We start from the raw sequence: 22,390 nt of genomic DNA, 5'->3' as shown, positions 1-22,390 counted from the left end.
CCAGCTTATTGTACGTTTTTTATTTTTTATATTTTTTTCCCCTAAGATTTGTTTTTCAATTGAATTGTACAGGTTATAGGTCACATTAAAGGTGGGAAAATTTCTGAAATTATTTATTGTGGTCTCATTTTTTTTATATCACAAAAACCTGCATTTTAACAGGGATGTGTACACACACACATACTTAGTGCAAGAGAATGGGTGGATATTCAGACACTGTTGACATTCATCTAATAAATCAAACTGGACTCTGTAACCTGTAGAAAGAAGATCAGTGTACTCAGCGTTTTGAAACTTGGTATTTTTTCTGTATGTGGTGCCTTTAGTGTTTCTACCATAGACTCAGCAGGACTGCAAGAGTATTTGAGATCACAACATCTCTACTCACCAAATGAAGACTAACTGTTAATGCTCCACACTTACATATTTATCTGATAAATGGTGACTTTTTTTTTCAAATTCAGAAAGTATCAGTGTCACAAAATATATGCCTCCTCAACTGTAGCATCTTCCAGGAAAACAGACACTGCCATGACTGTCTACTGTGAAAAACAGTTGCTAGTTCAAGTTCTACATTTAGCAATGGCCTTAAAAACGTCAAGCAATGAGAGTCACAGCAATTGGTTAATGGTTGCATGACAAATGTGTCACAGCAGCTCCCTTAATCCAGTACTCTGTCCTTATCTTTTTAAAGTCTAGACTTATTTTTAAATAGGAGTGTAGGATTCACACTGGAACTCATAAAATGTTTAAAAATGAATAAAGATAACAAATGGGAGAGAAACCATAAGTTTGGCTAACACACATATGTCATCCCTAGCACAAGAGTGTAACCTGCCTGCTCATAAATATGGTAAACTAGGCCCCAGTATTGTCTCAGATGCCAATGTCCCTCTCCCAAGTGAGGAAACAATGGCATACTATTATCTAGCATTTCTAGTTACACTAACGTGCATTGTCATTGCATGACAGCATGTCAAATGCTAAAACATGCACAAATGGCCTGTTCACTGGTCACTGTAGAGCTATGAGTCCAGACTAGGAAAGGAAATAGTATACAATGGAGAATGAGGGTAAGGAGAGTGACAAGTTCTTACAGTTTTATAAGGGGCATGGAATAAACTACCACATGCAACTGTCGATGATCCTCTGCTCAGAGGAGAAGGGACAACAACAGTACTTGCAAAAAAAAATAACTAAACCAAAATAAGTACTTTGAAGAATACTTACTTCCACATCTGTGAATTAATATGCTTGTCCATCATTGAATTAAATGCACATCGAATGTGGTCCCATCTCCTGTCAAACACAAAGTAACCTGTCCTAATCTGCCGACTTCCAAATGTGCAAATCTAAATGGAGATGAAATGGTTGTTACTTAAAGCAGCAGATTCAAAAAACCTTCCTGCAACAAAAAGCAAGCAAAGAAAAGCATACAATTTCCTTAATATTCCAACTCCATAATTTCTGTAAAAACTAAGTAGGTTAGCCTTGTACAGTATTTCCTGCAGTACCTGAAACCCCAAACAAGACCGTCTTTAAAAAAAAATAGCATGGCATTACAACCTTTGCAGTAAATGCAGTTTAAATGTAAAATATTCCTTCCTCTCAGATCAATTAACTTGGAAGAGGGTTCGTCTAGCAGGTACTCATTATGTAGTACTGCACAGCTGTCTTAGGATCCTGAGAATTTCATAAAATTCACTAATACACATTTTTATGCTGCAGTCTAGCTGTGAAATATAATGATGCTTCTGAACACAAGCTTATCTAAGGGAAAAATATGTCTGAACATTTGACAGTACATGCTTACATTTCCTGGACATTCAGAGAAAATACTTCAGGCAACATCAATGTTGGGAGATTACTCATTTTTAAATACATTACATACATTATCAGGCTGTTCAAACAGCTTGTGGTTCTCTATATGTTTAAAGAATCAACAAGTTGTGTTTTCTCTGAGGGATTCTGAGATACCATGAGACTGAAGCTCAGCAAGTCTTGGGACCTCCAAGACGGCTGCACATTAATCAACAGGTTGATGTCAGCTCTTGTAGCATGAAAAATGGCCAGTTAAATCTGTCAGCTTGGGTAAAATGTGGTCACCAGCTAGTAATTATGCTGCCTGAATGTTAGCAAAGAAGAAATTTGGAGAGCATGAGAGAAAATCAACCATAAAATAAGATGAGAAAACTGGTCAAGAAGAATCCTGCAGATGTTTATAACAAAAAGAAGTTCAAGTTCAGTTTTGGTACATGACATGGCTTGATGTAATTTAGAAGTAAAAATTAAATAAACATGCACAAACAGCAAAGGCTGGAGAGAAAAGAAGTTTTCTATTCTGATCAACTAATAAAACTGCAAAAATCAGAGGCTGAAATGAAGAAATGGCCAGCTCACCATGAGGCTTCTCAAGAAAAGCCGTTTCAAAAAAGTAATAAAGTTAATAGAGCACACGGAAAACCTTACATTTTCTGCTCTACTGGGAAAAACTACAATGAGCAGACTGTATTAATTTTACAAAAGTACAATTAACTGGACACAGCAGGATTTGTTAACTGAAAGGGCATGTTACATATATGTCCCAAACTTATATATGAGAAAGCAACCAAGACCTATATTAGTAAAGATGCAGTCATATCATCAGAAAGATATATTCCTGACAAAATTGTGGCAGAAAGGAAAAGTATTAAAAACTAGAAACAACAGGGTGTTTGTGGAAAATGACTTCATTGTACACCAGGCTGAAGATAAGCAGCTTTATCCCAGCCATCGTGGAATGGCAGAAGACAGAAATTAAATTCTAGCTGCAGTATCCAGCTGACTTCAGATTTATTTTTTCTGGAGGATCAAAGACATTTTTTGATGCAGAACATGCTGAAGTGAAATAAAGTTTATCCAACAAACAGTGAGCCAAGCAAGGAAAAGGACTCATCATTCCACGGACAAAAGACAGAAAAAAGGACAGAGGCTGACTAGAAAAATCAGGAGTATCTTGGACTTGAACAACAGAATAGTGTTGGGAGATGGAAATGATCGAGACCGCCAGCAACACTGAAATTAGTGAATAAATGGGAGAATATAAACCAACAATCCTACTGGATATAGGAATAGATATGGCTATGGAAGAAAAAATGGCTGAAAAAATTTAATATTCTTGACTTTGTAAAACTTGTGGGTTTTAAACTGACAAAATAGGAAAGGCTAGACAGAAGGAAGTTTAAGTTAATACAATATTGTGATCTTGGGCTGTTGGGGTGGGGTATGGGGTCTAAAAGTGTACTGTTCATATTATATGTCAAATTAAGAATTTCCCTTGTTTTAACAGGAGTGAATGCCTTAATTAATGCTACTGAACAAACATTTTAAGAAGCACACGTGAAACAATAAACAAAATAATAAAACACATGGAAATAGTAATTTATTTGCACCTGCAAAGTTATTAGCTTCTTTCTTTCCTCATCAGCAAATGCTATCACTGTTAGACAAAGTCTGCAGGTGCAGGCAGTTGGCAAGGGGGAGTCTGATCACTGCAGTCTGAGTAAAATTTACAATTATTATTTTATACATCTGCAAAGTTTGTTAGTTTTTTTCCCATCATTGCAGATTGCTTTTACATGGAGAAGAGCTGCTTTGTAGGTGAAGGCAATTAATCTTCAGGAGTTCTGAACATACAGCTGTGAGAAATGTTAACATTCAAAGGTTCAGTGGGCAAGCAGTTCTGTGAAAAACAGTTTGAAACTGTAGGAAGTGAATACACAGTAGCACAGGTTCATAGGTAGGTACTAGGCTATTGGCCCTATGGCCTATATAAGCCTAGCCAAAAGGTACCCTGGCTTTTGCCACCCAAGAAAATAATTTTCCTGTGCCCCTGTCGAGCAGAGTCACAGAAGTGATCCCCCCAGGGTGAATTTCCTATCTCCCATCCAATCATCAAGATTTTTCTTGCAGAGTGCTAATGAGGAGCTTTACTTGATATAGATATAGGTCACTCCATCAGCCTTAACACTTTTATGCATTTAACAGAATAGTGCACATTTTAATTTATTTATTTAAGGTAGTCAAAGGCACTTGTTCTTATGGATAAAAGTTGATGTTTACTGAAACATGCAAGCTATTTTTTCACATCTGGGAAGGGAGTGCATAAGAAAAAAAAGCAGAGTATCAGGGAACATAGGCCATAACATGCCCTTCAGCATGGGAAACCCTAATTTTTAATTAGGTAATGGCTGTGGATGTAACCCTGAATTTGAGGCAACTGTCACTATCTGGACGGATTCATTTTATTTTGTGTCCTTGTTCTATGTTAAAAGGGGATAGTGTGAGTTCTGAAAATATATTTAGTTTTTTGAGTGTTTTCACTGAAGCAAAAAGTCTTCAAAATGTGAAACAATTTCAAATGGAGATGCCAAGAGGGAATTACATAAAAGATCAGCCTGCCAAAAATTAGAGTGTGCACGTAAGCAAAAAACTGGAAATGCAGATTAAAAATAACTGTCATGTACAATGAGTGGAAGTAACAGCTTTCCATCATAATTCTACTCTGTCCATTTTATCATGGAATATAAATGGCATTTTAGATATAAACAAAAAGCAGGGAACACTGAATTAAATTAAGAAATGTAGGCAGCAAATAGAAATGAGCATGTGAATTTGACTGAGGATTACAGAATGAACATTCAGCAGCATATCAGAGACAAAGGAAAAGGGGAATAATAATACTGACTGCCAGAGGAGCTCCAATAGCCACAGCAGGAAAAAAACTATAAAGGTAGATTTGTGATAGTAGCAGTTACTGGTAAGGGAGGAGAATTAAGCAAGAATGTATTTATGTTCCACCAAAATTGCTAAAATGGTGCTTCAGAAATTTTTGGGAGAAATAATCACAGCTTTCAGCAAAGAACTTTTGCTATGGGTAGGGACTGGAACTTTATTTGCAACAGTGAGGATATATCAGAGGGACCTAGAAGGGAAAATATAACCAAAGAGGGTATATTTTCTGAAGAAATATACAAGAATATTTGGTATGGAAGATGCAAATTAAGTAGCAGGAACTCAATTTACATATTATTCGCCAAGGTTCAATAACTTGGCTAGACCGTGTAGAAATTATATTTCACAGAACTGTGTGTATTTAACAGAAAGCTCTGACAAATATCCAATACCTCTTTCAGATCATGCACCAATACAAACTATGATAAAGATGCAAGGTAATGAAGCAAAAATGAGACATTAGTGCTTTTCTACTTACCCCATTAAAAGTGAGGAATTTAAGGAATAGCTTTCTTACTTACCTGTTAAAAAGAGGAACTTAAGGAAATGGTAGTGGAAATTATTCAAGAGCTGTTATGAATTTATTCAGAAAGGATAACTAGTGAGTGGGATAAAAATGAATAGTGGACTTTAAAAATGGGGTAGAAATAAAACGGAGACGTGCAAAAGAAGTAATAGTTATTTACAGGAGTTGACAAAGGTTAAAGTACTGCAGAATAAGGGGAATCTCACAGGACGAGGAATTGTATAGTGCTAAAGTTGGATAATATGCATGAGTTTATAAACACTGCTGTTAAGGAAGTCTCTAGAAACATATCCCTGTGGAGAACTGAAAGTTAGGAAGGAAGAAAGAAAGAAAGAAAAACATCTGGAAGGTTTTATTTAACAGTATTTTAAAAGGAGGGGAAGCACAAGCATCTTGGAAGAAAGCTGTAGTGGCTGCATTACCCATTACCGAAAAAGAGTAAGGACCCTTCAGAACCAGCTTCATACAGACCCATTTAAAATTGAAATCATGATTATATAGTGTTTATGTCTACGCTAGCTAATATAATGACAAAGGTGTTGCAAAAATGAATAGATCTGGATCAATGTAGTTTTGTGAAGGGGAGGCATACATTTGACAGCATTACTAGAACAATGATGATCCAGAGGGAATCAGAATGATAGAAAACACTGGCAATGTTGGTGGGTCTTGATGCAAAGAAAACATGCAATAGAGTTAGCTGGGATTTTATGAGTAGAACAATAGAAGAATCTGCATTCCCTGACAGAACAACAGAGTTAATTAGGAGTATATGACTGGTTGGAAGGAGGACAGCTCATTTCTGACGAGCTGTGTTTGAACAGAAGTAGTAGGCAGGGGAATTTTCTTCCCCTTTGTTATTTGCTTTATGTTTAGAGCCACTGACAAAGAAAATAAAGACACAAATAGAGGCTAAATATAATCAGTTCTCTAAAGAAATCAACAAAACTATTAAAAAGAACTGGTGTATACTTAATACTAATCCTGAATTATTTTCACTAATGGGCCCAGAACCAGTACTAATTTTGAAAACAGTCCCCAACTTTCAGAAACTAATGGAGAAAAATCCTGTTGCCCTTTCTCAGACCTCCAAGGGCACTATCAAATGTGGATGCTGCAACCAATATACTTATATTACTAAGAATCACATGGTGGAGCTTGGCAAACCTATGAAAACCAAGATCATTTTTCATGAAGGTAGTTGTACCATTCCTAGGGTGGTTTACTTGGTGATCTGTGCAGGATGCATAGCCTTTTACATTGGCAAAACTGAATGTGCCGTTAAGAAACGTATCTATAAGCACACATGCAATATAGCCAACAATAGTGCCTTATACAGACATTCTAGTCAGTGTAATGATTTAGTAAATTTTATTTGGGACTTTAGAAAAAAATATACAAGATCCTAGATGAGGGGATTGGAAGAATTTCCTGAAAGTGCATGAATTGCTTTGGCAATTTAGACTGGGGGCTATTTTTCCAAATGGGTTAAATGACAGCATTTCTACTGCACCTGTTTTAACTTCCAAAGCTAACAAATTTTAGTCTTGTTTTTTATTAAGCTAATAAATTTAGTTCATGATTACGCAAATGTCTTTTTTTAAAAATAACATACATTTTATTTTAATTTCTTGAAGTTTTTATATTTCTTATGAAGAATTGTACCATAACGTGCCACCATGTACTTGTGTATCTGGCCCTTTAAACAGAACATGTATTACATTATTTAATTACCTCAACTATCTTGTTAATCAACTATCAAACTACCAATGAAATGCATTTTACTTTTATTTAAAGGCCTTGTGTTGAGTTAGCATTAGTCTGATGAAGTCTCTTTTTTGAGAAGAAAACGCTCAATGCTTTTAAACTTTTCCTTTTTAGATTTTGTTTAATAAAATTTTCTGAACCATTGGACCCTTTGTTGCATTGATTCCTTTTGGTTTTGAGTCTTACTGATCAACGTTGCATGGTTTTGCATTGCTTAAAAAGAGAAGAAACACTGAGAATGAAAGAAAGGCCAAAGGGAACCAACATTACTTTGAAATGTCAAGGTTCCAAGGAAAAAAGTAATCATTTGGGTAAGTCCCCAAATTGCAATGTGTCAGCTAACATTCATCATAGCCATTGATACCATCTGACACTTCAACAGCAACAAAGGTTTTTACCTGTAGAGTGACCATCTAGAACTCCATGTATTTCAAGAATATACTGAGGTCACCAAGTTCCAAAAAACAAGCTACTAGCCTTCCAATTCTTTGGTAATAAGAGTTTATATCAGATGGGCCAGCTGTAGTGGGTGAAACATCTGGTTAAGTCTTTCTAGTGCCCCTTTATGGTTCTTAAAATCTTGAGTTCCCATGTTTGTAAACATTTTTCCTTAGTTAGTCATAAGAGATTTCCAAGCAGGAAAACATCATAAGGCAAAACGCTATAATTCTGGAGGACATCAGTGTGAAGGATAATACCCTAATAAAGGAAAGGAAAGGTCAGCTGGCAGCACCCTGTAATGACATCACTGCACAACCAGAGCAAAGCAGAGAAATATCTTGTGCAGTCTGCAAACACAAAAATGGCAACAAACACATGCCCTCTCAAAAGAAACCATCTAAAAACCCTATCTGAGAAGTGGCATAAGGATCTGAATTATATATATACAAAAATACAGAAAATCAATGAGAGTGATGCAGACTATCATATAAGGGAGGCCAGGCCCCTGCCAAAAAGTAAGAGAGGTAGTAAAAATCCATCTTCTATTCCTATTTGAGAAGAAGGAACCAAAAACAGCTCTTTCAGCAGAAAGTACAGTTTTGTACCTACCATAAATGTAGATGTTCGAGTGCTAATACAGCTGCAGTAATCACATATGGGTTCTCTGCCGTCAGGCAGTCCCTCGGTCGGCCGAATTCCAACGTCTAGGTCCGGCGTCGGTTGTCGCACTCCTTCCTGACGTCAGTGCGGCAGGGGTATATAAGACACAGCCAACGCCATTTTCTTCAGTCTTTCTTGCCCCAGATGTCAGGTGCCCCCAGAAGGAAGGCAATACATAAATTATATTTATATACATGCAATGCAATATAACCAAAAATCAGTAGTTGCCAGCAAATATACCATAGAAGGATAACCCAATCAGGTTGTATGAAGAGGGGTTAGGCCCTATGCCTTTACCAAGAGGGGAAGGAGGGAGGGAAACCTAATCTGCAGCTGTATTAGCACTCGAACATCTACATTTATGGTAGGTACAAAACTGTACTATGTTCATCGTGCATACAGCTGCAGTAATCACATATGGGTAGAATCCCAAAGCTACGCACAGGGTGGTAGGCACTAGGTGGAACTGGGTTGAGCCAGAATGCCCTGCAACACAGCAGTGGCAAAGCCTGCTCTAGTTTTGGAGTATAAAAGCAGATGGTAGTGTTTTGTGAAGGTATGCACAGAACTCCAAGTGGCTGCCTCCAAAATATCTTTGGTAGGAACTCCTCTGAGGAAGGCTGTAGAGGTAGCTGTGGCCCTGGTGGAGTGGGATCTGATGCCTGTAGGGACAGATTTTCCATGATAGGAGTAACAAAACCATATGCAGTGGCCTATCCATTTTGAAATTGTCTGTTTGGTAACTGGCTTCCCTTGAGCCCCTACAGCATAGGACACAAAAAGTTGTTGTGATTTCCTGAAAGGCTTTGTTCTGTCCAAATAATAACGCAGCTGCCTATGGATGTCTAAGGAGTGTAACAGCCTTTCCCCTTTGTTTTGAGGATTGGGGTAAAAGGTAGGTAAGTGTATGGCTTGGTTTAAAGCTACCCTGGATACCACTTTAGGCATAAATGACGGGTTGGTTCAAAGGGAAACCCTGTCCTGATGGAAGATGAGAAAGGGCTGCACAGCCATGAGGGCTTGTAGTTCCGAAACCCTACGAGCTGAGGTAATGGCCAGAAGGAAAGCTGTTTTCCAGGACAAATATTGCAAATCTGTTGAGGCAGCTGGTTCAAAGGGAGGCAATGTTAATTTTTCTAGAATGTAATTAAGATCCCAGGCTGGCACTGGTTGTTTCCTTGGTGGTCTTATATTCTTAGCCCCTCTGAGGAACTGTCTTAAGAGTGGTGAGAGAATAAGGGTGGATCCGTGTTGAATTCTGCAGAAATGGCTGAGGCATGGATTTTTATGGAGGAAAATGAAAGTCCACTGTTCAGCAGCTCAGCGAGATACTGTAATACCTGAGGCAAATTCAGTTTTGTAGGGTCCTGGCCTTTTTTCTCATTTCAAGAGCAAAACCGTTTCCATTTTGCGGAGTAAGCCTTTCTAGTAGATGGCCTTCTGGCCTCCAGAATGACATCCTGCACCTCCTTGGGCAGTAGGGTCTGTTGTGGTGTTAAGGAATTTTCCATGCAGCGAGGTTGAGTGTTTTCAGCTGACTGTGAAGAGTTTTGTAGCTGTGCTGAGTCAGCAGAAGAGGCATTAGAGGTAGGGGCCAGGGAGGAGTATGTGTTAGGCTCCTCAGTAGTGGGTACCAGTGTTGTCCTGGCCAGTCTGGAGCAATTAGTATCATCTTCGGTCTGTCTGCTCTTGCTTTCAAGAGCACCTTTGGCAGAAGAGGCAGAGGTGGGAAAGCGTAAACTGTCCATGCTGTCCAACTGAATGAAAGGGCGTCCACTCTCCAGGCCTTTGGATGAAAGGCCCTTGAACAAAGCTTTTCCAATTGAGGATTCCTGTGGGAGGCGAAGAGATCTATGTCTGGCCTCCCCCACGCTTGGATTATCTTTGTAAACACTTGAGGATGCAACTTCCATTCATGTGGATCTGTCATATTTCTGCTTAGATTGTCTGCCAGCGTGTTTTCCAAGCCTGGCAAGTACTGTGCTTGAAGTTCGATTTGCCATTCCAGAGCCAAGCTCCAAAGTGTCATGGCTAGTCTGCACAGGGGGTATGAATGTGTGCCTCCTTGTTTGTTTATGTACCACATTACTGTGGTGTTATCTGTTCTTATCAATAATTGTCCTGGATGCAGGAGGTCCTTGAATGCTGTAATTGCATTTATCACTGCTAGCATTTCTTTTTGATTGATGTGAAGGTGCTTTTCCTTTTGGGACCATTTGCCCTGAATGCACCTGTCATGTGTGCCCCCCAAGCGTAGTCTGAGGCGTCTGTTGTGATGACTTGATTTGCTTGAGGCTTGCAGAATGGAAGACCTGTGTTTGTTTGACATGCTTGGGCCCACCATAGAAATTCCTTTTGCAAACATGGAATTATTGGTATTATTGTTTCCAAACTGTGGCTGTGTTGAGACCATAGGTTTTTTAGGTACCATTGAAGTTTCCTCATATGCAACTTTGCACATGGGATTAAAAGAATGCAAGATGCCATGAAGCCCAGAGCCTGCAGGATTTTCCTTGCAGTAAGCCTGGTACAATTTGCTAGTGTTTTGAAGTACTGAGTTAGTTGCCCCTGTTTTTCTGGCGTAAGATAGGCCATCTGGGTGTTTGTGTCCAAGTTGGCACCCAGGAAAGTTATTTTCTGAGATGGTGTTAGCCTGGACTTCTCTTTGTTGATTGTGTATCCCAGAGAATTCAGTAACCGTGTTGCATAAGCCAGATGTTCCAGAAGTATGTGCTTGCTGTCCGCTTGGATCATGCAGTCGTCCAAATAAGGGTAAATTTGTATCCCTTGAAGTCTGCAGTAGGCAATTACTGATGCCAGGCATTTCGTGAATACTCTGGGCGCAGTAGATAAGCCAAAGGGCAATGCAGAGAATTGATAGTGGATTGAACCTGCAAGAAATCTGAGGTATCTTCTGCAGCTTTGTCTGATTGGGACATGCAGGTATGCCTCCTTGAGGTCCAATGTTACCAGCCAAAACTCCTTGCCCAGCATGGGAAGAAGCTGCTGTAATGTGAGCATCTTGAATTTTGTGCAGTAAGAATGTGTTTAGGATGGAAGTCCAAAATGGGTCTCCAGTCGGTTCCTTTCCTTGGTACCAGAAATAGCCTGGAATAAAAACCATGACCTTGTTCGTGAGTAGGTACCTCTTGAATAGCTTTCATGTCTATGAGCTTTGAAATTTGTAGTTGTGCCTCTGCCCTTTGATTGTGTGGCAGGTTTGGCATGCCTCTCATTTTTGGGAGAGTGTGAAAATGAAATCTGTAGCCTCTGTTTATAACGTCCAGGATCCATTTGTCTGTTGTGACAATATGCCAATTTCTTGTAAATAATGACAGCTTTCCTCCCAAGGGTGCTGCCAGCTTGGTATTTGCTTGGCATGGAAAGGAGGAAGTCATTGGGTTTGTTTCCTGTATTGATGTGCACTGTCCTCACCACCTCTTGGTGCTGGAGATTGCCATTGCTTGCCTCTATATGATCATTGTGATTGCCCTCTGCCCCTTGTGCGTCTGTATCTACCTCTTTGTGGCTTGTCCGTGGCTGGAAAGGACCAGTTTTTTGAAGGCCAATTTCTGCTAAAACGTGGTGGTTGAACCTGTAGAAAAGCTTTGACTGTTTGCATAGATTTGGCTTTTTCTTCCATTTTCCGTAGCATCTCCTCAGCATTAGTACCAAATAGCACATCCTTTTGTAAAGGAGCATCTAATAGTTTAGCTTTCACATGATCAGGCAAGATTTGTTCCCTAAGCCATGCATGTCTACGAATGACTGATCCTTTAACAGCAGCTCTACTTGAGGCCTCTAGGGCATCATAGCCACATTGTAAAGTGTGTTTACCCACTTGCTCTGCACTATGCATCATATCCTGCAACTCCTTCAAATCTGACTGTTCAGGTTGAGACATTTTATTTCTTAATTGTGATAACAGAAACTGCTGATATTTAAGCATATGAAACTGACAATTTAAGGCCCTCATAGCTAGGGTGGCCGAGGTATATACCTTTTTTCCCCACCTTTCTAAGGATCTTGACTCTCTTTCTGAAGGTAGTGGATTCTTAGCAGTAGAGGCCTTCATTCCCTTGGGGCCTTAAGAAATGGTTTCAGGGACAGCATTATGGCTTTTGTAAAGAAATTGGTGAGAGTTAGGAACCCTGTAGTACCTATCGGGCTTGACTGGGGCAGGAGGCAGTGAATCCAGATTAAGGCAAGCCTCCGAGTAAATATCATCAAGTACGTCCAAGACAGGAGGTATCGCCAGAGGTCTGTGTTGAGGTAACAAAAGAAATTCCCCAAGTCTTTTCTTGGAATCAGAAAAGTCTTGGCCTTCCCAATGGAAGTGTTCCCTCAAGGTGTGCAAGGTTTCCCCAAAGGAAAAATCCTCAGGAGGAGATACTGAAGGAATGGACTGCTCTGCGTCCGAGTCTTCAAATGGGGAGTAAGAGTGTTCCTCTACATCAGAATGTTCTGAAAAAATGGAGCCCTGATCAGAAGAGGGAGAATCCTCCTCCACTCTGGGTCTCTTGTCTGGAGGGGGTTGGGAACCCTTGATAAGAGTAATTAAATCTTCAGCCATTTTAAGCATTTGCTTTTTAGGCATGGGGCCTGGGGATGGGCCCTGTGCAACAGGCCTCTTGGGATGCCTGGCTGATTTGGACTTAGTAAAGGCCTTAATGGAAAAGGAAGATGAAGGTCTAAAGACACCATGGGTGGAAGTGGACCTGTCCACATTAGGAGGCTCAACGCTCACAGTGGCTTCAGTGGTTGTAGTCTGGGTCTGGGCCAAGGAACCTGCGGTCTCGGTTACAGAAGACACCACCAAAGACGTGTCGTCGGTAGTCAGGGACTGCATAGGTGTCTCGCTGAGAACCGGACCACGTGTAGCCGGTTTTGGCGTGGTGTCGGTGGGAAACGTGGACCTCGTGTGTCGGTCCTTGTCCTTGCGTTTCTTGGTCAAAACGGTAGTCGGAGTCTCTGATGACATTTTATAATCAAAGGCTGTACCAAAAAAGTGTTGGGCGAACTCCGCCCGACGCTTAATAGTGCATTTATTGAAAGTCGCGCAAAAGCGACAGCCCAAGACATCGTGATCTGGGCCTAAACAAGGTATGCAAAGGGAATGGAAATCCTTATGCGGTATTTGCTTCCCACAAGAAATACAATTGTTAACTTTTTCTGACATCGGTCTGAGGCAAGAAAAGTTTCCCCAACGGGGTACTTAGCTTTAATGAAGACTTCGGTTTCCAATTTTTCGTAAATTCAGGAGCTGGCCGACCGGCACTTGAGAACTGCTTCTGCTTCGGGCACTGTGCGGCAAAAAAGAGTGAAGAAAATGGTGTCGGCTGTGTCTTATATACCCCTGCCGCACTGACGTCAGGAAGGAGTGCGACAACATCCGACGCCGGACCTAGACTTTGGAATTCGGCCGACCGAGGGACCGCCTGACGGCAGAGAACCCATATGTGATTACTGCAGCTGTATGCACAATGAACATCATAGTCTGCCAAGGAGAAGTAATTGAGGTATCTGAACAATTCCAGAATGTGGCCTATTTCTCTAAGATCAAGCATTCACTTCACCCAGGTTAATGGCTCTTCCCAATGAGGAGCAAATCAGAAGGAATGCTCTGATAAAACATCAAGCTGAGAAGGAAATGTAAAACTAAGACAGTGCCTGTGTCTCAGTGTTCTTAGAAGACACCAAGGGACAACAAAGTCCCATCTGGCTTTCCAGAAATTCTTTCCTCTTGAAAAAGACTGCTGTTACAAATTTGAGAAAGAAAGGGAATATTACATATCATTTGAACCAAGGAAACAGCCTTAATCTGTTTGTGGAGATCCTCTAAGATCATCAGAGAATGATCATAATTAAAAACAGAGGTGAATATAAGAAACACCAATGGTATTCTACTACTGGAAAAATGTGCAGCACATTGTCATGCCTGTTTTGTAACAGACACCATATGCCTTTTTGTAACAGACACCATACGCCCTCAAGTTTATGACTATTTGGACATGCCCTCCAAACACTTGTACTGATGACTGCCAAACAGATCACTGTCTGATCAGAGCTATCATTAATACTAGGATAAGTTAAAACATACTTAAGTGTAGCAAGTGCATCACAAAGTCTCAAAGTAAACCTTTTGGCTCAAGAGGGATTTTAATAACATCTCCAATTAATACCAAAATCATCATCAACTTGGTATGTGCTCAATCCACTGGTTATACCACTTTTTGCCACAAAAGGCTACTTTGAATTTTTTTATGCACTTTGCCTCACTGTCTGCTGACCATCAAGGCTTTCACTCTGTCCTATCAGCCATGCACATTTTTCAACAATAACCTGGGTATTGCCGAGTGATGCAACAGCTGACTGGGGGGTGGATTATCACACAGGCAAGTCTCAGCAGCTGGTTTGTGCCCTGTCATCTAACTGATGGATATTTTATTTAACCATAACCCTTCTCATAGGCAGTTGAAAAGATGACAAACATCACCCTACAGGTCCACAATTCCCTTCCAGATATGAGTGCGTGCCTGTGTGCACTCTTGATGGGATCTACTATTCAAGCAGTTTCATGGCTGAATGCCTGCCTCAGGACCACCTCTAGTAGCATCTTCCCTTTCAAAGGAACTGTGGCAATGGACAGCTCTGGACCAACCCTCCTCCTCCCAGGACAGGCATGCCTATCCTCCTCTGTCAGCTCCATCAAGCACCTGAACCACTAACTGGTCTTGGGTCACCTGGGCCATAGTAATGGCTTTTATTACTTTGTCACAGGAGCCAGTGCTTGATAAAAATTAAAATTAATGCTAAAGCCTAGTCAACTGGACAGAAGAAAGCTCACTACACTTGGCAAGGTGACATCTCATGCTAGAAAACAAAAAAAAGAATCATTAAAGTAGTTGAAAGAAGAATCTCAAAGGAGGATCTAAATCAGAAAAACAAATGATGGCAAAGTCAAGGAGAGTCTAATGATAAACATAACATGCAAAGCTCCTTTCAGCATACAAAAGCCAGCTATGGTCCACTTTGTAAAGGTTGAAGTCCTCTTCAACTGCATGTCCAAAAAGAAACTGAACCTAACTAATCCATATGAAACGGCTCTAAAAAAATCTGGAATGAGCCCCCTGTGACATGTCACCACCAAATCTGCTTTCAGCTCCATGTAAGCCAATCACTTAGTGTTGACTTAAGCATAAAAAAATTAAGACATCATCAAGCAGGCCTGGAACAACACAGATGCATGGCCAGGCAGTATACCAGATGAAACAGTTAAGGGAAGGAATGAGGAAACATATGTGATGCTGAAAGATACCTTGTACTCTGAATTTAGATCTATGACAGGATTATAGAACATCCAAGGAATACTACCATTATCTCCATGGAAAGAAGGAAAAAGTCAACTGTGTAAACATTACCATGTCAATGTTTTACACCCTTTTGCAAAGCGAACCGTTACCATATTCTTATTACCCCTTTACTGTCAGTGAACAGAGGTATACTACAATCGGTGTGGATTCGGACCATAATCTTTATTGCCAGTCAGACAGCTAATGACATAAGAAAGTGTACAACTTTTCAATGTCTTGACCAAAGCCTCTCTCCACTGTGAAGCATAAGAGAAGTTAGAGGAGAAATATGCTTGCCCTATTGAATTCAAGAAAGCAATACAATTTTTGCTTGACTATACGACTACCAGTGTACAATGTGTCACTTTTACAATCCAAAATGGGGTCAAGCAAGCATGAATCATCATTCTATATCTGTTCTCCACCTTTTTCTGGTTACCTAATCTTAACCTAGCATAGCCATCCCATTAAAACTGAAAGAATACATAAGTAATTGAAAATTTTGGCCATCTATGTTCAAAGACCAAAGTTTCTCTGCTTTGTTGGGTCTTTCGGCTTTTCCCGGTTAGGGGTTGCCACAGAGGAACTCCAGTCCGCTAATGATTGGCAGTAGATTTTTACGTGCCGAGTTGCCAGCCCTGACGCACAACCTTCAACGAAAGTACGCCCATCCACACATGTCTCCACACAGAAGACGTTTTAGCTGAGAATCGAACAGGACAACGTCTTACTGTGAGGAGACAACGCTACTGCAGCACCACCACCGCAGTTACCAAAGTTTTCTTGTTGGGTACAGAAATTGTACAAGAATTAGCATGTTTTAGATTAGTGACAAATAGCAGAGAAAAGTCCTGTGCAATTTCTTACCCAACAAGAATAACCTCCAGAATGCATGACAACAGAAACCTACAAACAAAAGTGCTCTCACGCAAACTCTGTAAGACCAAACTGCCTATCAATTCGCTCAAGGCTTTTCAAATGCCCTCCAGAATTCATCATTAAGAAACTTGCTCAGAAGACCATCAATCAAATCCACTACTACAGCAGCTACCTCTAATCAATCAAGCATTGACAAATTCAGCACAGAATCTGATATGCTAATATCGTCTTTGGGAAACTACTACTCAACATCTTCAATGACTGATCTGTGAAAGGGCACAGACACAAAAAAAATACACAGTTTGGTTGTCATCTCTTTCTTTACGGATGAGGAACTTAAGACATACTGGCATTAATTAACAGCTTGGGAAGGTACCACCAATGAGATCTACACAAAATTTTCTTCATTAAATGGAAAGGCCATCATTCTCGTATTACTATTCTTACCAAGGCTAATGTCATTAGAACTTAGCAGTGATCTTCAGGCATCAACTCCCCTGGACAGTTTAGATATAACATAACTCGAAAAGATTCTGCACTCCTACACTTAGTCATGAGCAAAAATTTAATACTGATCTGAAAAAAACTTAAAATGCACCTTAAAAACTAATAGGCATCATGAACAACTTTCCAAGTACTTCATTTTTTTTCTTTTGAGTCCTGAAAAAAAAAATCAAAGGAAATTGTATTTTTAGCCCAACCGTGCAGTTCTTTGGTTTTTATTTTATGTAGACTTCCTACTCAGTTGCTTACATTTTAAAGGTCTCTGATGGGTACTCTTAATTAGGTTTGCTCTTCCTCTATTTCAGAGAAGGCTTGACACTAACAACTAGATACTGGGACTTGCATTTCAGTTAGCAGGTTCCCTTTTCTATATACCTTTCCATTTTTATCCACACAACAGCGGTTTCCACTCACACTAGAACAATATTTTAGTTAAACTGTTTGTTAACCAGATTAAGTGAACTGATCCTTCTTGGACAGTTTTCAGCTATGACTTGGACCCACAAGGGTGGGAGCAAAATACAGCATATATATGGACAACATAATTTAACCAATCAGACAGCACATTGCTGGGAGCTTGGACAAACAGGAGTAGCTGCAGAAAACCCAAAAGGCATGGAAAGAACAAGCAAAACTACACACAAACAGTGAATGGGCTCCTATCACAAGTGTGAGACCTAACAGCAAAAATCCCAACAAATCTGAATTTGTTGCCAAATCTGAAACAATCCACAAGTGAAAAGCAACACATGCTGAAAGTCACTGTTACAGCACTCAAAGTGCATCTGCAGAAGAGCTTTCCCCCACACCACACACTCACATACCTTCTACTTGTGTGTATACTAACTCTGACACTGCTGTATATCAGAGTATGGAGAACATTCAAGATACCAGGACCTCAGATTTGATACACACTCATTATCCACACAATATCTCTGCTATTCTGAGGATGACAAATAAAAGCCATGGAATTTCAACAGCCAAATGTTTAGCCAACATCTTACCACCGAGCCAATACCTCTCTGGTCTCCATACATCACTAAAAGCAACGACTCATTTTTACTACTTAACATTTCCACTGGGGCATTCCTGCTTAACGTTTATGTACAAAAAAGTGTCATCTTAGCCTGGCTCTGTGGTGTGAAGGTATGTAGCCCTGACTGTGACCCAGGTGATTCATGCTCAGTTAGTAGTTTGGATGTTGTAGGAGCTGAAGAGAGATGGAGGGGTGGGAATCAAGCAAATTCATTAGTCTGCCCATCCTGGGGAGGACCGTGGAGTTTTCTTGCAATACGGTGTCTCTTCATGAAGAATGGCAAGTAGGGTACCTTTTGAGAGGTAGTGGGGATGGGGCTTGAATGGGTGTGCTATTCTGTGTTCTCATTTTTTTTTTTTTTTTTTTACTTCTTTTGGGTTTTGAATATCATGACAGGAATGGACCCCATTCCTTAGTCAAAGCACATTTAAAGTTCATGAAATGAGTATTGCTTCAATCTTTGTTGTCAGACAGAAGTGCTCTTTGCAGCACCTGCAATGTGCCCAGTAATGACTCCTCCTGAAATTTGTATGGGGTTACATGTATTGGAAACATATCTGAATACCATTGTAGATGATTCTTTGTAAGAAAAACAAACAAAATGAGCTGGAAACCAAAATCCCAAAAGGAAACAATTTTATTAGCAACCGCTTTCGGAGAGCACAGTCTCTCTCCTTCTTCAGACATAAAAAATACACAACAGTACTCACTATCCTTATATACAAGTATATGTTAGGCAAACAATTAAGCCTAATTAGATTAGTTAGCAAATTGCTTAAATGCGCTTCACTCCAACACTAAACCATATACAAATTAATACTGTATTGCAAATATATAAGCAATAGAATAAGGACATAAACAAATAATAATATTATGTCGACCCCTATGTAAGACAGCCCCTACTTTAAAATAACATGTGTTATACCTTAATAACACAAATCCTAGCATTTTTAATACAATTAAGATCCTTTATAAACATCACATAAAACCCATAAAACACTAGAAATGTTAAAAATGTTTGTTTTTCACTGCGGTTTGTTTTTCGCTTGACTTGTGGAGTATGTCTTCTTTGTAAGACCTGTTGCTCCTACTACTATTGGAACTATCTGGGTATCTCTCTTCCACATAGCTCTCATTTCTGCCTGCAGATCCTGATATTTTATGACTTTTGTCTCTCTCTGTACGCAAGACACTGTAGTCACTGGGTTTGGCGATTTCAATAATCAACCTACTTTTGTCTTCTTTTCATTTTCTAGCATCTTTTGAACTGTTGGTAATGGATGATCCCGTGTGATGTAGACCATCATTTTCTATGATGCTTTGTGGCTTATGTTTCCAGTGTTTTTCAACCACTTCAATACCATAATATTTGCACAATCCTCAGTGCAACAGTCTTGCCAAATTATTGTCTTTCAGTATACAGTCCTTCTGCCATTAGTATGTCACAACCAGCAAAAAGGTGTGCAACTGTTTCCAATTCTGTTTTACAAAACCTACATTTGTCTGTTTCTCCCACATGCTCAATGGACTTTGTAAACCAATGTGTACGTACCCCACTATCATGTGCCACCAATATTAACCTTTCATCTCTTGGTTTGAATTCACCTCTCCTTAACCATTCCTGCATTCGTTCCTGATCAATATGAGATTCTTCCAGAAGTTTTTTATACTTACAACTAATTTATGCATTTTTCACATTTCTTGCATTATCTTCTGGCAGTTCACCTTATATTATTTCTTTTGTTTTTTGGCACATTCAGTTGTTGCCTGATTTTCATCTACTTTTGGTTTGATTTCCATTCCTGCTTAAAGCCAATATGCTTCTGCTAGACTAAGCAGAGAAGTAATTTTAGAGTTATTCTCATGTTTCAAAACTTTCACTATGTTTGGGTCTTGTGAGGTCAGCAGATGTGTGTACAGTCCCACGATTGTAGATCTATACAAGTAATCAATTTCAAGGAGGCCCATCCCTCCTTTGGAATGGGGAATATATAATCTTGGCATGCAGTGATTTTTTTACAAATCATTTGGTGAGCATGAAGCATCATTCTTGTTTTCCTGTCTAATCTATCCAACATGTTTTGGGGTCAGTCAATCACTCCAAAATTGTAAGTTAGGACAGGAACAACAGCAAATTGGTTTATAGCTTGAATTTTGTTACTAGATGTCAATGTTGTTTTCAGGATTAATTTAGGTCTTCAAAAGTACTCCTTACTAAGTTGTGTTCGCATTTGTTCATGTTTTATTGTTGATCCTTTATCAATTCCTAAATATTTACACACTCCCTCTTGCTCAAGTTCTTTTATATCACATTCTTGTCCCATACAGATGTTTTCTTGATACTGCAGTTTTCCTGCTTTAAAGGTTGTTTTTGCACGTTTATTAAGACCAAATGACATTCTTATATCACCATACTGCTGGCCAGATGGAGATAGAAGGTCCACATATTAAAGCAAGACTTATAGCATGAGCTTCAGATCCTACAATGAGGGGAGCAAATGATTTAATGTGGAATAGGGATAGGGGAGGGTGGGGACAAAATGTGTAATCTGTTTTGGTGTACTCAAACAGATGTGATCATCCCATTCACTGATCAAAGTCTACTAAAAACTATGTTACTAAAAGAATGAGGCAACAATTTAAGAAACGCCCAAATACAGCAGTTAACAACGTCTTGACAGGACTGTGATAAAAGAACTTCCTTCCTACTCAAGCTAAAGGAACACAACTCTTCCTTCTGATACTTTTTGAACTAATGCATAAGATACAGGCCTCTACTGAAGTGCTTTAAGGAGTCTTCCACTCAACATTTGCCATTTACATCCCATGCTTTCAGTTGGTCAAAAAAAGTGAAGCATGCACTACTGCAGCAATATTCAATACAACTATATTTGTTTCACCCTTCAACACCCCATACATCATACACAGTAATGCCACTGCCCAGACCTGCATAAAACATTTAATCCTGAAAATAAAAAGCTACACCAGTCAAAAAACAAAACAGAAAGAAAAAAAATATATATATATTTCTACTTACAGCTGCTGGCCTGGGGTGTTGGCCAGAATAATGGTAGTCCAGTTTTTCAGTAGATTCTTCCTTCTCATCAACTTCTTCATCATCAGTTGATAACCGAGATGCTGCCTCAGCTGCTGATATGGAAGTGTGTGGAGGTTCCTGGGCTGTGTGAGCCTCAGAGGCATTTACACTATGTCCTACTGCACAGACTGGAGGCGGCCTGTAATATGGGAGTGGATGCATGAAAATTCAGATGAAAATAGCATAAAAGCATGCTAATAATAAATATTACTTTGAAGGCCTAAAGGTAGTTTCCCTATTGAAATTTCATTATTTTTGTGACTCTTCAGAATGCATCCTTGAGTTAGTGAAATTACAGTCATGTAACAATTTATCATAATAGTAGATGCCCTACTGATCACTATTACAGTACTCTAGTCATATGAGTTGTCACCACTGATATTCAGCTGGGGTACCAAAGTTTTACATTCTCGAGATGGTACGTCAATGCATGATCTCAGCTTGTATGTGCTGGGGTATAAAGATGGATGTACAAACCCAGATCCTCAGACTACGTCCAAGCCAGTGGCCTGAAGACTGTTTTGAGGGGGAGACTTGTCAGCTAGGAGGGATGTAGCAACTCCTCCATTGCCATGTAACAGAGCAGAGATTAAAGCACAGGGTGAGAACTTGGAAACAGAAATGAGGTAGAGAAGAGGGGATGAAGGGGGGGATGGCATACTGCAACAATAATCAGTAGGACATCTACTGTTACGGTAAGTTCTTACACAACTGTACTATGTCCTGACCAAAATCACTGTTGTTGCATTCCTGACATATGGATGATTCCCAGAGCTGTAGGAGGAAGGAAGGAAGGGGGGGGGGGGTTGTCCAAGTAAAAACTCTCCAGCAGTCCAGACAGGACTGACCTAGCAAAGGCTGCCCTGGACCTGGAGAAAGAACCAATTTGTATTGTCTGCTAAAGGTGTATACAGAGGACCAAGTGGCAGCCTCCAAGACAGACCAAGAGTCTACTCCTTTGTGGAATGCCCCTGAAGGAGCCACTGATCTAGTGGAATGTGCTACATGGTAGGCAGGCAAGGTTTTACCATAGTGTGAGTAGAAGAAAGCTATAGCTTTAGTAATCCAAGCTGCAATAGTCTGAAGACCAACTGGCCTAGCTTAAGCCTCATAAATAATACAAACAGTTGGTCAGTCCTACTGAAGGACTTATTTTTGTCCAGATAAAATCCAAATTGCCTGTGAAAAAGTCCAGAGAAGTTAAAATTCTTTGCTCTGTTTTGTGGATTGGGAAAAATTGGGTAGGTGAACGGTGTGATTGAGGGACAGTTCATTCACTACCGTAGGCATCAAGGATGGAACAGCCCTGACAGTTACCCTGTCCTTGTGAAAAACAAGAAAAGGGGAATGGCCAT

General features: G+C 39.9%; 1 protein-coding gene across 4 annotated transcripts in view; it reads right to left on the bottom strand.

The window, feature by feature from the left end:
- Window positions 1–22,390, bottom strand: part of ATXN7 (ataxin 7) — a 1,461,623-nt gene that overhangs the window by 166,358 nt on the left and 1,272,875 nt on the right. For all 4 annotated transcript variants that reach the window (XM_044077985.1, XM_044077986.1, XM_044077987.1 and 1 more), the window contains 2 exons: window positions 20,976–21,174; window positions 1,231–1,352 (listed from right to left, as the gene is read on the bottom strand). In XM_044077985.1, coding sequence (XP_043933920.1) covers window positions 1,231–1,352; window positions 20,976–21,174 — 321 coding nt within the window. The remainder of the gene's footprint in view (window positions 1–1,230; window positions 1,353–20,975; window positions 21,175–22,390) is intronic.

This window comes from Protopterus annectens, chromosome 7.part0, assembly GCF_019279795.1.
Source record: "Protopterus annectens isolate FY-2018-M chromosome 7.part0, PAN1.0, whole genome shotgun sequence".
NCBI lineage: Eukaryota > Metazoa > Chordata > Ceratodontiformes > Protopteridae > Protopterus > Protopterus annectens.
Note: the sequence above shows the minus strand (reverse complement) of the source record. Positions and strands in the feature narration are given on the sequence as shown.